This window comes from Salvelinus sp. IW2-2015, linkage group LG32, assembly GCF_002910315.2.
Source record: "Salvelinus sp. IW2-2015 linkage group LG32, ASM291031v2, whole genome shotgun sequence".
NCBI lineage: Eukaryota > Metazoa > Chordata > Actinopteri > Salmoniformes > Salmonidae > Salvelinus > Salvelinus sp. IW2-2015.
The window spans coordinates 34,949,533-34,966,109 of NC_036871.1; the positions used below are offsets into that span (position 1 = coordinate 34,949,533).

Consider the following 16,577-nt stretch of genomic DNA (forward strand, 5'->3'; position numbering starts at 1 on the left):
GTGTTATGATAGATTGGTGTATGGTGTATAGTGGTGTATAGATGGTGTATGGTGTATAAGATAGTATGGTGTATGGTGTATGATGGTATGTATAGTGATGGTGTATGGTGTATTAGATGGTGTATGGTGGTATAGATAGATGGTGTATGGTGTATAGATGGGTGTATAGAAAGACTATTCTAGCATGTTGAAAATCAGTTTGCCACTCTTATTTACATTCACAGTCCTTAACATACATCAAAGCATTGTATGTACAGCAAAACAGATCACCAACATCAACTGATGCCACTTTCATTAAGATGTCAATGTGTTATTTGGCAAGCCTGATGGCAATATAGTTGGTGAATAGTTGTTTAACTGTATAGTTTACTTATACTTTAAAAATGTTTTCAAATAATTGTTTCACTTCATAGTTACTGGAGGTGTTTTAGTCATTTGGCTAAGATGACCTGACAACCCACAACAATCTAATCAATATGTTTGTGATTTGCTGCTATTCCTGGAGCAGAAAAATAAACAAATAAGGTTCATTTTAAAAGATAACAATTTACATTCAAGATGATGTGATAAGAATTTATTGAATCAAACAAGCATAATGATGATGTATTGATGAATTTATTAAAGTGTATGGTGTATAGATAGATGGTGTATGGTGTATAGATGGTGTATGGTCTATAGATGGTGTATGGTGTATAGATAGATGGTGTATGGTGTATAGATGGTGTATAGATGGTGTATGGTGTATAGATAGATGGTGTATGGTGTATAGATGGTGTATAGATGGTGTATGGTGTATAGATGGTGTATGGTGTATAGATAGATGGTGTATGGTGTATAGATGGTGTATNTGGTGTATGGTGTATAGATGGTGTATAGATGGTGTATGGTGTATAGATGGTGTATGGTGTATAGATAGATGGTGTATGGTGTATAGATGGTGTATAGAAAGACTATTCTAGCATGTGAAAATCAGTTTGCCACTCTTTATTTACATTCACAGTCCTTAACATACATCAAAGCATTGTATGTACAGCAAAACAGATCACCAACATCAACTGATGCCACTTCATTAAGATGTCAATGTGTTATTTTGCAAGCCTAATGGCAATATAGTAGGTAAATAGTTGTTTAACTGTATAGTTTACTTTATACTTTAAAAATAGTTTTCAAATAATTGTTTCACATTCATAGTTACTGGAGGTGTTTTAGCATTTTTGGCTAAGATGACCTGACAACCCACAACAATCTAATCAATATGTTTGTGATTTGCTGCTATTCCTGGAGCAGAAAAATAAACAAATAAGGTTCATTTTAAAAGATAACAATTTACATTCAAGATGATGTGATAAGAATTTATTGAATCAAACAAGCATAATGATGATGTATTGATGAATTTATTGAAACAACCAAGCATAATGATGATGTATTGATGAATTTATTGAATCAAACAAGCATAATGATGATGTATTGATGAATTTATTGAAACAAACAAGCATAATGATGATGTATTGATGAATTTATTGAAACAAACAAGCATAATGATGATGTATTGATGATGAACCATCCGCGGTTATATGATCGTTTATAGTGCTTTTCTAAAACTGAAAACGCTTTACATTGCATGGGGGTAACTCACTCATCACATAACTTTTCATCTCTGCCCCCTTCCCCCGTCCCACTTCAAAATATCACAGACTTTGCCAGCTCAGTTACCAGATGACAAACTTTGATTCTGAATATACAGTGGGGTCTGAAATGATCGACACCCTTGATAAATATGAGCAAAAATGACTGTATAAAATATGCAATTTTTTGGTTGCTGAAATTATTTGTTAAACAAAATCTCTTTCTCTGAGCTCTTGTATGAGTATAAAATAATGTAATACATTTTTTTCTCAAAAAGGTAGGGGTCAAAATTATTGGCACACTTGTTTTCAATACCTGACATTGGGAAAATAATGGCACTGAGACTTTTTCTAAAATGTTTTAGAACACATTGGGAGGGATCTTAGACTATTCCTCCACACAGAATCCATCCAAATCCTTGATATCCTTAGTCTGCGCTTATGGACTGCCCTTTTAAATTCAAACCCCAGGTTTTCAATGGGTTTCAAGTCCGGAGACTGAGATACCCGTTGAATTAACCATTTGATTGTGGGTTTTGATGTGTGCTTGGGGTTATTGTCTTACTGGAAGATACACTTGCAGCCAAGTTTCAACCTCCTGGCAGAGGCAATCAGGTTTTTGGCTAAAATGTCCTGGTACTGGGTAAAGTTCATGATGACGTTGACCTTAACACGGGCCCCAGGACCAGTGGAAGTAAAATAGCCCCGTAACATCAAAGATCCACCACCATATTTTACAGTAGGTATGTGGTTCCTTTCTGCTTATGCATTCTCATTTCAACGACAAACCCACCACTGGTGGGCGTGGCCAAAGAGCTTGATTTTCATGTCATCTGACCAAAGCACTGGTTCCAATCCAAGTGCCAAGCCCTTTAGCAGACTCATCTTGGAATCAGTGCTTTGGTCAGATGAAATGAAAAGCTCTTTGGCCACACGCAGAAAATAACCTCATACAGTGGCTTGCGAAAGTATTCACCTCCCTTGGCATTTTTCCTATTTTGTTGCCTTACAACCTGGAATTAAAATGGATTTTTGGGGGGTTTGTATCATTTGCTTAACTCAACATGCCTACCACTTTGAAGATGCCATTTTTTTTATTGTGAAACAAACAAGAAATTAGACCCCAAAAAAACAGAAAACTTGAGCGTGCATAACTATTCACCTCCCCCAAAGTCAATATTGTAACGGTTGTCGTTGGAAGGAGAAGAGGACCAAAGTGCAGCGTGGTACGTATTCATAATAATTTAATAAAGAATGAATACTGAACAAGAATAAGAACCGACAAACGAACAGTTCTGTAAGGTGCAAACAAAAACACTAAACAGAAAATAACTACCCACAACCCATAGTGGGAAAACAGGCTACTAAGTATGATTCTCAATCAGAGACAACGATCGACACCTGCCTCTGATTGAGAACCATACTAGCGAAACACATGAGAATATAGACACTGAACAACTAGAAAAACAGTAGAATAAAACAACATAGAATGCCCACCCCAACTCACGCCCTGACGAAACTAAAATAAAGACATAAAAAAGGAACTAAGGTCAGAACGTGACAAATACTTTGTAGAGCCACCTTTTGCAGCAATTACAGCTGCAAGTCTCTTGGGGTATGTCTCTATAAGCTTGGCACATCTAGCCACTGGGATTTTTGCCCATTCTTCAAGGCAAAACTGCTCCAGCTCCTTCAAGTTGGATGGGTTCCACTGATTTACAGCAATCTTTAAGTCATACCACAGATTCTCAATTGGATTGAGGTCTGGGCTTTGACTAGGCCATTCCAAGACATTTAAATGTTTCCCCTTAAACCACTCAAGTGTTGCTTTAGCAGTATGCTTAGGGTCATGGTCCTGCTGGAAGGTGAACCTCCGTCCCAGTCTCAAATCTCTGGAAAACTGAAACAAGTTTCCCTCAAGAATTTCCCTGTATTTAGCGCCATCCATCATTCCTTCAATTCTGACCAGTTTCCCAGTCCCTGCCGGTGAAAAATATCCCCACAGAATGATGCTGCCACCACCTTGCTTCACTGTGGGGATGGTGTTCTCGGCGTGATGAGAGGTGTTGGGTTTGCGCCAGACATAGCGTTTTCCATGATGGCCAAAAATCTCAATTTTAGTCTCATCTGACCAGAGTACCTTCTTCCATATGTTTGGGGAGTCTCCCACATGCCTTTTGGTGAACACCAAACATGTTTGCTTATTTTTTCTGGACACTCTTTCGTAAAGCTCAGCTCTGGAGAGTGTACAGCTTAAAGTGGTCCTATGGAGATACTCCAATCTCCGCTGTGGAGCTTTGCAGCTCCTTCAGGGTTATCTTTGGTCTCTTTGTTGCCTCTCCTTGCCTGGTCCGTGAGTTTTGGTGGGCGGCCCTCTCTTGGCAGGTTTGTTGTGGTGGCATATTCTTTCAATTTTTTAATAATGGATTTAATGGTGCTCCATGGGATGTTCAAAGTTTCAGATATTTCTTCATAACCTAACCCTGGTCTGTACTTTCATAGGTCTTCATAGCGCTGGTTGCTTGGTGGTGCCCCTTGCTTAGTGGTATTGTAGACTCTGGGGCCTTTCAGAACAGGTGTATATATACTGAGATCATGTGACACGTAGATTGCACACAGGTGGACTTGATTTAACTAATTATGTGACTTCTGAAGGTAATTGGTTGCACCAGATCTTATTTAGGGGCTTCATTCCTTTTTATTTTTTGAAACAAGTCATTTTTAAAATTTCACTTCACCAATTTGGACTATTTTGTTTATATCCATTACATGAAATCCAAATAAAAATACATTTAAATTACAGGTTGTAATGCAACAAAATAGGATAAACGCCAAGGGGGGTGAATACTTTTGCAAGGCACTGTACCTACTGTAAAATATAGTGGTGGATCTTTGATGTTATGGGGCTATTTTGCTTCCACTGGTTACCACTGTATGTCTAATAAATGTATGTGTTCATTTAATGAAAACAACTCCAAAATATATATATTATTTTATGTATTTCCCTGAGCCTCCTTTGGMCCTTAAAATGCTCAGTCTGATCATGTGGGCATTAGGAAACAAATGTGAAGATATTGACATAGATAAACCTGATTAGCTGATAGGATGTTCTTGAGCCCACCACCTTACCCAGATGAACAGTTATTGGTCTATTATAGTCAGATCTTATTGTGAAGTCATGATGTGGGGCCCAAAGTCCCATCCCACCTGAACAGGATGACATTTCAGGATTATTTTCAAACAGCTCTTACACAAAAAACAAGGAAATCACATTTTAACTGCACTGCCCATTAAGTAGTCTCACACTGATATCTCCGCTCCATTCCCACAATAGCTCAATAATGTGTGTGTCCAATGAATCAAGAAAATGCATATGTCGTATATAATTCATTGGGGTTTCTTAAACTATCGGTCAGGACCCAAAGTGGGCCCTGGGCATGTGGATCGCTAGTTAAAAGAATACATCTATATTCACACAGTTTCTTCTTAATTTGGGTCGCCGGAGGACGGTATATTTCTCATTTGGGTCTCGAGCTGAAAACGTTTAATCAATTACTCATGTAGGCTACTTTCCAACTTGACTGTTCCTGACCTGTACAGCAGCCTCGACTATGAGAAACTTGTCAATGAAATGCATCCTTTACATCCTTATGGCCCTACAGTCAGTCACACGTTGACATCCCTGTGTATAACCACCATGCTAGGCGGTGCCTCCTCCACTCTCTTCCCCCTTAGAGCCAGGGTGAGAAAGTTCCTGATGGACAGCAAGACTCGGAGCAGCAGCTCCTTGAGTCCGGCCCTGTACTCCTGTCGCATCAGGCAGTACAGCACGGGGTTCAGGCAGCTGTTGGTGTGAGCCAAGCAAACAGTCAGAGGGAAAGCATAGGCCTGGGCATTGTAGAAGGCCTTACTAAAGGGCACCAGGTCAAATTTTATCAGCACTCCCCACAGTGTAAGAGCCTGGTTGGGCAGCCAGCAGAGGAAGAAGGAGAGCACCAAGATGGTCACCGAGCGGGTCACTTTGGAGCGGCGCCGTTGATGGGACCTCTCTGAACTCTCCATGACCCCAACGCTGCCAACTACGCCACTGACTCGCCGGCTCAGGAGGAGGTAACACACACTGATCACTACCAAGGGAACCACAAATCCCAGCAGTACCTTCTGTGTCTGGTAGAGGCCCAGTAGAACCTGAGAGTCCCAGTGACCCGAGGCAGGTCCAGAAAACCGGACCAGACACAGCTCGTCATCCGCAGACACCTAGAAACAGCAAAAACATGCACCACAATGGAATTAAGTGTTTGACATCAATTGATGTGTTTTGTTTTGATGTACACACAAACAGCCTTACATGCATTTTTAAATTGGCAAATAAAATCAGTCAAACAAACCTGGACTGTGGTGGAGTAGATGGCGTGGGGCATCGTGACCGCCAGTGACACCACCCAGATGGCAAAACTGGCCCACTTGGCGCGAGCCGCAGCCATTTTGGGGCTGCTTATCCTCAGTGAGGAGGCGAGGGAGCAGTAGCGTGCCACGCTCATGGCCGTCAGGAAGAAGACACTAGCGTACATGTTCATGGTGGTCACAGAGCTGACAATCTTACACATGACCCTGCCGAAGGGCCAGCGGAAGTCCAGAGCAGTGTCCACAGCCCAGAAGGGCAGGGTGAGGACAAACTGGAGGTCAGTCACTGCCAGGCTCCTCACAAAGAAGTCAATAGACGAGTGGTGCAACTGGTGGCGGGAGTGGAGAAGGAACAGCGCCAGGAGGTTTCCCACCAGCCCCAGAGCACACACCGCCAGGTAGACCAGAGCAATGACCACTCGCATCTGGAAGAAGGAAACACAGTCAAGAGTCAAATCCTGATACATAAGGGCTTGGTACTGTCATTAATTAATAATAATCAAAAAGAAAAATAATGAAGTTAATCTTAAATTGATTTATCCTAACCCACAACAACAAAATATATTTTATATCAAGATAATCTACCTGTAGGACTTTAAAGCTGGGATATTTAAACTTGCAAAACGTAACTTTCTGTCATTCTCATTGAAAGCAAGTCTAAGAAGCGGTAGGTGTGCTATTTATATGCTTCCAGTTCTTAMATTTCGTTTTTGCATCTTTTATTTTCAGTTTTGTACACCAGCTTCAATCTAAATACAATATTTGTGGTTATGAAAAATATATTTCACAGAGGTTTAGATGGTACAACGATTCTCTACACTATACTTGCGTGTTTTGTCACAAACAAAACTTAAGCGAACTATTCGAGTTTTAGCAACCAGGAAATTGAGCAATTTATGCAGAGTGCATCTTTAATGGGGAAACTGACATGTCCATTTGCGATATTACAACAACAAAGAAGTCACTGAAAACAACTAACATGCTGAGCTACACTCCTCAGTTCGGTGGGGCGACCAGTGGCACCATTTCCACATACTGCGGATTCTATCTTTAAGCTTGACAATATTCTGTTTCTATTGTTTATATAGTGTAAAATAATAATTATAWWTATATATATATGTACATACATATCTGTCAATGTGGTAAAATAATGTGTCTTGGTCAGACTTCTTGCAAAAGATTAGTTTGTGCTAGTCTGGAACAAAAACCTGCACAACCAGTAGTAGCTCTCTAGGTCCAGAGTTGCAGATCCCTGAGCATCACTCCTCTATTCGCTAGCAGGGCTACTATGAAGTAGGATGAAGTTACAACTGATCTAAACTTAGTTTTGCGTTTGTCACCCTAATGGTTAGGACTTTTGTAGGGTATTCGGAGCACACACCCACCGTCATGTTCGCGCTGTCCCCATACAGCTCCGGAGCAGACTCTCTGGAGAGGAGATTGAGCCAGCAGTCCAGCGAGAGGTTGTGGAGCGATTCTCCGGACAGGTTAGCCTGCTCTGGGCTCTCCGCGTCCTCCTGACCCCCTACACGCCCACTCAGACCCAGGTGTAGCAAACTGCTGTTACTCTGATGCATGGTTCTTCTCTATCATTCAGCAGAACACTCCGCATGAAAACAGGTTCTCACATCACCCAAAGTGTGAAGTAATGGTACAAACATTTCGAGTTAAGAGTAGACTCAACATATCCAAATTCCAACCGCACCGTTTTTGTAAGAAGACACATTTTGTGTTTTAGGAAACAGTCATTGTTAGTAAATATTCACTGTTTTTTCGTTTCATTTGAATGTGTTTGTTCAAGTCCGACTTGTTTCCGAATGAGTTGCATAACGTGTCTAGTCTGCGCTTTTTATACCGTTTGAGATGCCATGCGAGGGTAAAGGGTGTGCGGTTGCTATCACTCCATCACGTGCATAAAATGGGGGGAGAGTAGGGGTGAGAATGTGGAGGGCTGCAACCTGCTCTCAAAGCATTTCGTATTATTCTGTACATAAGGCCGAGGCACTACAATTAGTATCATATGTTATGTTTCGTATGGTATGCATTCATTTGTGGACGTCCATCACCCATTTAGTATGATATGTTCCCGAATTACAATTAGTATTATATGTTAACTATTTGCTAAACGTACAATATGTTACGAATTGTGTCCAGCGATACTGGTCCATAATAGAGGTTTACAATACAGTCGTGGCCAAAAGTTTTGAGAATGACAAAAATATTAATTTTCACAAAGTTTGCTGCTTCAGTGTCTTTAGATATTTTTGTCAGATGTTACTATGGAATCCTGAAGTATAATTACAAGCATTTCATAATTGTCAAAGGCTTTTATTGACAATTACATGAAGTTGATGCATAGAGTCAATATTTGCAGTGTTGACTCTTCTTTTTCAAGACCTCTGCAATCCGCCCTGGCATGCTGTCAATTAACTTCTGGGCCACATCCTGACTGACGGCAGCCCATTCTTGCATAATCAATGCTTGGAGTTTGTCAGAATTTGTAGGTTTTTGTTTGTCCACCCACCTCTTGAGGATTGACCACAAGTTCTCAATGGGATTAAGGTCTGGGGAGTTTCCTGGCCATGGACCCAAAATATCGATGTTTTGTTCCCCGAGCCACTTAGTTATCACTTTTTCCTTATGGCAAGGTGCTCCATCATGCTGGAAAAGGCATTGTGGTCGTCACCAAATGTTCCTGGATGGTTGGGAGAAGTTGCTCTCGGAGGAGTGTTGGACCATTCTTTATTCTTGGCTGTGTTCTTAGGCAAAATTGTGAGTCAGCCGACTCCTTGGCTGAGAAGCAACCGCCACACATGAATGGTCTCAGGATGCTTTACTGTTGCATGACACAGGACTGATGGTACGCTCACCTTGTCTTCTCCGGGGCAAGCTTTTTTTCCGATCCAAGCTGAATCAACTTTAGGAGACGTGACAGCATGACAGAGTGATCTCCAGCCTTGTCCTCGTCAACACTCACACTGTGTTAACGAGAGAATCACTGACATGATGTCAGCTGGTCCTTTTGTGGCAAGGACTGAAATGCAGTGGAAATGTTTTTTAGGGATTCAGTTCATTTGTATGGCAAAGAGGGACTTTGCAATTAATTGCAATTCATCTGATCACTCTTCATAACATTCTGGAGTATATGCAAATTGCAATCATACATACTGAGGCAGCAGACTTTGTAAAAATGTATATTTGTGTCATTCTCAAAACTTTTGGCCACGACTGTACATACTGCTCAAAGATGTACGGCAGACGTGGTGTGTGGGATGTGATTGTTCTGCTGTACTTGGGGACTTTGGTGGGGTAGTACCTCTGCTACTCAACTCTGTGTTTGAGGGGCAATCATCATCACAACATCCCAGACTCATTTTGACCAGTTTAAAATAATCATTTTTATTGAGCTCAGACACATCAATGAAACTTAAATAAGAAATTACATCAAAGTACAGTAAGTGAAGTATGTCCAAAAAAAGAAAGTAAATGAATATCTGCCGCCATTGTTCAGTAGCCACATTATTCAGTAAATCTCTATATTACGGGATCTCTATAATACATAACACCATATATTGGGGTTCAGCAACCTGGCCTCGGGGCAATTCATATTATTTGGGACGTTTCTTTTTCCCCTCCATTTAAAAAATCAAATCAAATCAAATTTTATTGGTCACATACACATGGTTAGCAGATGTTAATACGAGTGTAGCGAAATGCTTGTGCTTCTAGTTCCGACAGTGCAGTAATATCTAACAAGTAATCTAACAATTCCCCAACAACTACCTAATACACACAAATCTAAAGGGGTGAATGAGAATGTGTACATATAAGTATATGGATGAGCGATGGCCAAGCGGCATAGGCAAGGTGCAATAGATGGTATAAAATACAGTATATACATGTGATATGAGTAATGTAAGATATGTAAACATTATTAAAGTGGCATTATTTAAAGTGGCATTGATTAAAGTGGCATTGATTAAAGTGACTAGTGATCCATTTATTAAAGTGTCCAGTGATTGGGTCTCAATGTAGGCAGCATCACTGAGTTAGTGATTCCTGTTTAGCAGTCTGATGGCCTTGAGATATAAACTGTTTTCAATCTCTCGGTCCCAGCTTTAATGCACCTGTACTGACCTCTCCTTCTGGGTGATAGCGGGGTGAACAGGCCGTGGCGCGGGTGGTTGTTGTGCTTGATGATCTTTTTGGCCTTCCTGTGACATTGGGTACTGTAGGTGTCCTGGAGGGCAGGTAGTTTGCCCCCGGTGATGCATTGTGCAGACCTCACTACCCTCTGGAGAACCTTACGGTTGTGGGCGGTGCAGTTGCAGTACCAGGCTGTGATACAGCCCGACAGGATGCTCTCGATTGTGCATCTGTAAAAATTTGTAAGGGTTTTGGTTGACAAGCCAAATTTCTTCAGCCTCCTGAGGTTGAAGAGGCGCTGTTGCGCCTTCTTCACCACACTGTCTGTGTGGGTGGACCAATTCAGTTTGTCTGTGATGTGTACTCCCAGGAACTTAAAACTCTCCACCTTCTCCACTGCTGTCCTTTCGATGTGGATAGGCGGTGCTCCCTCTGCTGTTTCCTGAAGTTCACGATCATCTCTTTTGTTTTGTTGACGTTGTTTTCCTGACACCACACTCCGGGTGCCCTCACCTCCTCCCTGTAGGCTGTCTCGTCATTGTTGGTAATCAAGTCCACTACTGTTGTGTCGTCTGCAAACTTGATGATTGAGTTGGAGGCGTGCATGGCCACGCAATCGTGGGTGAACAGAAGTACAGGAAGGGGCTGAGCACACACCCTTATGGGGCCCCAGTGTTGAGGATCAGCGAAGTGGAGAGGTTGTTTCCTACCTTCACCACCTGGGGGCGGCCTGTCAGAAAGTCCAGCACCCAGTTGCACAGGATGTGGTTGAGACCCAGGGCCTCCAGCTTGATGATGAGCTTGGAGGGTACTATGGTGTTGAATGCTGAGCTGTAGTCAATGAACAGCATTCTTACATACAGTTGAAGTTGGAAGTTTACATACACCTTGGCCAAATACATTTAAACTCAGTTTTTCACTATTCCTGACATTTAATCCTAGTAAAGATTCCCTGTTTTAGGTCAGTTAGGATCACCACGTTATTTTAAGACTGTGAAATGTCAGAATAATAGTAGAGAGAATGATTATTTCAGCATTAACTTCTTTCATCACGTTCCCAGTGCGGGTCAGAAGTTTACCATAACACTCAATTAGTATTTTGTGGCATTGCCCTTTAAATTGTTTAACTTGGGTCAAACGTTTCAGGTAGCCCTTCCACAAGCTTCCCATATGTATGGGCTATGCTTGGGTCATTGTCCATTTGGAAGACCCATTTGCGACCAAGCTTTAACTTCCTGACTGATGTCTTGAGATGTTGCTTCAATATATCCACATCATTTTCCTGCCTCATGATGCCATCTATTTTGGAAGTGCACCAGTCCTCCATGCAGCAAAGCTTCCCCACAACAACATGATGCTGCCACCCCCGTGCTTCACGGTTGTGATGGTGTTCTTCGGCTTGCAGCTTCCCCCCTTTCCCTCCAAACATAACAATGTCATTATGGCCAAACAGTTCTATTGTGTTTCATCAGACCACAGGACATTTCTCAAAAAGTACAATCTTTGTCCACATGTGCAGTTGCCAAACCATAGCTGCTGGTTTTATGGCGGTTTTGTTGCAGTGGCTTTTTCCTTGCTGAGCGCGCCTTTCAGGTTATGTTGATATAGGACTCCGTTTTACTGTAGGTATAGATACTTTTGTACCTGTTTCCTCCAGCATCTTCACAAGGTCCTCCTTTGCTGTTGTTCTGGGATTGATTTGCACTTTTCGCACCAAAGAACGAGTCTCCTTCCTGAGCAGTATGACGGCTGTGTGGTCCTATGATGTTTATACTTGCGTACTTTGTTTGTACAGATGAACTTGGTACCTTCAGGCGTTTGGAAATTGCTTCCAAGATGAACCAGACTTGTGGAGATCTACAATTTTCTCTGAGGTCTTGGCTGATTTCTTTTGATTTCCCATGATGTCAGCAGAGGCACTCAGTTTGAAGGTAGGCCTTGAAATATATCCACAGATACACCTCCAATTGACTCAAATTATGTCAATTAGCCTATCAGAAGCTTCTAAAGCCATGACATCATTTTCTGGAATTTTCCAAGCTGTTTAAAGGCACAGTCAATTTAGTGTATGTAACTTCTGACCCACTGGAATTGTGATACAGTGAATTATAAGTGAAATAATCTGTCTGTAAACAATTGTTGGAAAAATTACTTTGTGCATGCACAAAGTAGATGTCCTAACCGACTTGCCAAACACATTAGTTGTTTGAAAAACGAGTTTTAATGACTCCAACACTTAGGGTATGTAAAATTTCCGACTTCAAATGTAATCATCTGCCAGAGAGTAGCCACAATCGCGTTGAGCCCCAAGTAATACATTTGGGCCAGATAACTCACACCGGAATCGGCCCGAGCCTCAATCCCCACACCCCACATCCACTGTGCTAACTGGGGAGCTAACAAGTGTACATTTTTGTTCCAGCCCAGCACTAAGACACCTGATTTAAACTCATCAACTACTCATTAAAACCTTGATTAGCTGAATCAGTTGTTAGAGCTGGTGGTGCTACAGGACCTAGTAGTTGAATAGGAAGTTGGTGCTGTGTGTTGAGAAGGAGTCCGTGGGTTGGAGCGAGGTTGGGTTTACGATAGACTGTCGGAAGCTGTGCTCATAGTCATAGTTCGGGTTGGTAAGGAGGTCTGAGTCTGCATACTCTTGCCGAGTCGGAGCTTCCTCACCAGGGTTGACATGGCCTCCACTCTCGTGGGCACTGAGAAGACTGGTGGTGGTGATCTCTCTTGTGTCCACCACCACCAGGACGGGAAACCAGACCTCCCTAGGAAGAGAGAGGAGAGAGAGAGAGAGAGAGAGACAAGAAGAGAGAGTAAGAGAGAGAGAGAAGAGAGGAAGAGAGAGACGAGAGAAGAGAGAGAGAGAGAGAGACGAGGAGAGACGAGAGACGAGGAGAGAGAGAGAGAGGAGAGAAGAAGAGAGAGAAGAGAGAGAGAGACGGAGAGAGAGAGAAGAGAGAGAGAGAGAGAGAGAGAGAGAGAGACGAGAGAGAGAGGAGAGAGAGAGAAGAGAGAGAGAGAGAGAGAGAGCAGACGAGAGAGAGAGAGAGAGAGGAGAGAGAGAGGAAGAGAGAGAGCGAAGAGAAGAGAGAAGAGAGAGAGGAGAGAGAAGAGAGAAGAGACGAGAGAGAGAGAAGAGAGAGAGAGAGAGAGAGAGAGCAGAGAGAGAGAGAGAGAGAGAGAGAGGAGAGAGGAGAAGAGAGAGAGAGAGACGAGGAGAGAGAAGAGACGTAGAGAGAGAGAGAAGAGGAGAGAGAGAGAGAAGAGAGAGAGCTCTAAGAAACATATGGTTCTCAGAACGTTATGTGCTAGCTGGGGTGTGTGTGTACACTTACCTCTGACCACGCTGAAGCCTCCGTCCTGGCTGACATGGCTGTGTGGGTCATGCTGCAGACTGGGAGAGAGGAGGAGTGAGAAAGAGAGGAGCAGCACCTAGAGAGAGGGAGAGAGAAGGAAAAAGAGTAAGGGAGAGAGAGCATGAACTTCTGCTTGACCCATTTTATTTTTATAGTGTTCAACTGTGGATCTGGGTCGAGGCCTGAGTATTCAATCACAGACATGGTAACAGGCCAGTGAGCACCCCAGTGACGTAAAACACTGTATTTTTAATGGAGGATATTCCTTACCAGGATACAGGTCCTTTTCTGGGCGGTCTTACTGGCGCCATTAGGTAGACGAGTCTGTAGCCTGGCCAGCCGCTCCAACAGAGAACTGCAGTACCACACACAGACAGAGAGGATCATGAGCTGTATAGTCAGAGATGATTCAAAGTCCATTCCATTCAAGACAGGAAAGAAGGGGGAGAGAGTAGAGAAGGTGTGAAAGAAGGAAAAGGAAGGAGAGTGTAGGGTAGGTTGAAAGGGAGGAAGGAAGAGAGTAGACAAGGAGGGGAAGAAGAGGAGAGGAATAAAAGAGGAAGAGATTAGGGGAGAAGACTTGAACATGTGTCCCTTGTAAACAAGATTTGTAATGCCTTATGTGTTGGTTCCCTCCAGTTGGTGAACTTTACTCTGCAGCTCCAGGTTGTGTGTACTACAGGTATTTATCCTGACGGGGCACAGAGAGACACTCCATCAGTCTCTCTATCAATTCACTTACTTTTCTCTTTCTCCATCTCTCTAACTAGTTTGTGTTGTTTTATTTTCTGTCTCCATTCTCCTGTTCTCTCAATATCTCTCCCTCTCTCTCTCCCTCTATTATTCTGCTTAATACGTCCTCTCACTGTTTAATACCTCCTGTCACTGTTTAATACGTCCTCTCTCACTGTTTAATACGTCCTCTCTCACTGTTTAATACCTCCTGTCACTGTTTAATACCTCCTGTCACTGTTTAATACCTCCTGTCACTGTTTAATACTGTTTAATACCTCTCTCACTTTTAATACCTCCGTCACTGTTTTATACTCCTCTCTCACTGTTAATACGTCCTCCTTCACTGTTTATACCTCCTGATTGAACCTCCTGTCACTGTTAAACCTTACCTTTACCGTACTGTACTCAGCTTGATATCTCATCTCACGTTACCACTGCTCCCGTTTAACCACTGTTTAATAACTCCTGTCACTGTTTAAGCCTACTAACTTCCTGTCACTAAAATCCTGTCATTTAATACCTCCTGTCCTGATACCTCGATGTTTTAATACTTGTACTTTATACCTCTTGTCACTGTTATACTCGTATTTAGACTCTGCCATGGTAACTCTCACTGTTTATAATACTCCTCATAGTGTATCTCTTCACTGTTTAATAACTCCTGTCAACGTTTAATACGTCCTCTCTCACTGTTTTTATTAATACCTCCTGTCACTGTTTAATTACCTCCCTGTCACTGTTTTATACCGCCTGCACTGTTTAATTACCTCCACTTGTGTCCACTCTCGTGCTTAACTACCCTGCCCTTTCAACCTTATACTGCTCTTGTCACTGTTTAATAACTCCTGTCACTGTTTAATACGTCCTCCTCACCCGATTTAATACTCCTGTCACTGTTAATAACTCCTGTCACGGTTCATACGGTCCTCTCTCACTGTTTATTAATAAACTCCTGTCACTGTTTAATAACTCCCTGTCACTGTTTAATACGTTCCTCTCGCCACTGTTTATTAATACCTCCCTGTCACTGTTTAATACCCTCCTGTCACTGTATTAAATACCTCCTGTCACTGCTTTAATACCTTCCTTCACTGTTTTTGATACGTCCACTCTCACCGTTAATAACTCCTGTCACCGTTTAATACCTCCTGTCACCGTTTAATAACTCCTGTCACTGTTTAATACGTCCTCTCACTGTTTAATACGTCCTGTCACTGTTTAATAACTCCTGTCACTGTTTGATACGTCCTCTCCACTGTTTAATACCTCCTGTCACTGTTTAATAACTCCTGTCACTTTTAATACCTCCTCTCACTGTTTATTAATAACCTCCTGTCACTGTTTAATACGTCCTCTCACTGTTTAATACTCCTGTCACTGTTTAATACGTCCTCTCTCCACTGTTTAATACGTCCTGTCACTGTTTAATACCTCTTGTCACTGTTTAATACGTCCTCTCTCACTGGTTAATACCTCCTGTCACTGTTTAATACCTCTTGTCCACTGTTTAATAACGTCCTCTCTCACGTAATTCTTGTCACTGTTTAATACCCCCTGTCACTGCTTTATTAATAACCTCCTGTCACTGTTTAATACCTCCTGTCACTGTTTAATACAACCTGCACGGTATACGTCCTCTCTCACTGTTTATTAATACCTCCTGTCACTGTTTAATACCTACTGTCACTGTTTAATACATCCACTCTCACTGTTTTAAGAACTCCTTCACTGACCTCTTCACTGTTTTAATACGTCCGTCTCTCACTGTTTAATACGTCCTCTCTCACTGTTTAAGATTACGTCCTCCTCGTCACTATTTAATACTCCTGTCAACTGTTTAATACCTCCTGTCACTGTTTAATACGTCCTCTCTCACTGTTTAATACCTCCTGTCACTGTTTATAACCTCCTGTCACTGTTTAATACCTCCTGTCACTGTTAATACCTCCTGTCACTGTTTTAATACCTCCTGTCACTGTTTAATACCTCCTGTCCACTGTTTAATACCTCCTGTCACGTTTAATACTCCTGTCACTGTTATATAATACGTCCTCTCTCACTGTTATAAACCTCCTGATCACTGTATTAATACCTCCTGTCACTGTTTAATACCTCCTGTCACTGTTTAATACCTCCTAGATACACTGTTTAATACCTTCCTGTCACTGTTAAATAACTCCTGTCACTGTTTAATACGTCCTCCTCACTGTTTTAATGAACCTCTTCCCCACCGTGTAATACCTCCTGTCACTGTTATAATACGTCCCACCTCTCATCTCATCTCTGTTAGTGTGTTGTG

At 42.1% G+C, this 16,577-nt stretch overlaps 1 protein-coding gene, 1 long non-coding RNA gene and 1 pseudogene across 2 annotated transcripts in view; all 3 read right to left on the reverse strand.

The window, feature by feature from the left end:
• Positions 1–16,577, reverse strand: part of LOC139023442 (uncharacterized) — a 65,250-nt gene that overhangs the window by 42,178 nt on the left and 6,495 nt on the right. The gene's annotated exons all lie outside the window — the stretch shown is intronic.
• On the reverse strand, positions 4,257–7,830 carry LOC111957252 (relaxin-3 receptor 1-like). Its single transcript, XM_023978032.2, has 3 exons — positions 7,415–7,830; positions 6,014–6,454; positions 4,257–5,882 (listed from the first exon to the last, which is right to left on the reverse strand). Exons 1-3 carry the CDS (start codon positions 7,604–7,606, stop codon positions 5,292–5,294), a joined length of 1,224 nt encoding a protein of 407 aa, XP_023833800.1. The 5' UTR covers positions 7,607–7,830; the 3' UTR covers positions 4,257–5,291.
• LOC139023504 (cyclic AMP-responsive element-binding protein 3-like protein 3-B) overlaps positions 12,759–16,577 on the reverse strand; it is a 9,663-nt pseudogene continuing 5,844 nt past the window's right edge.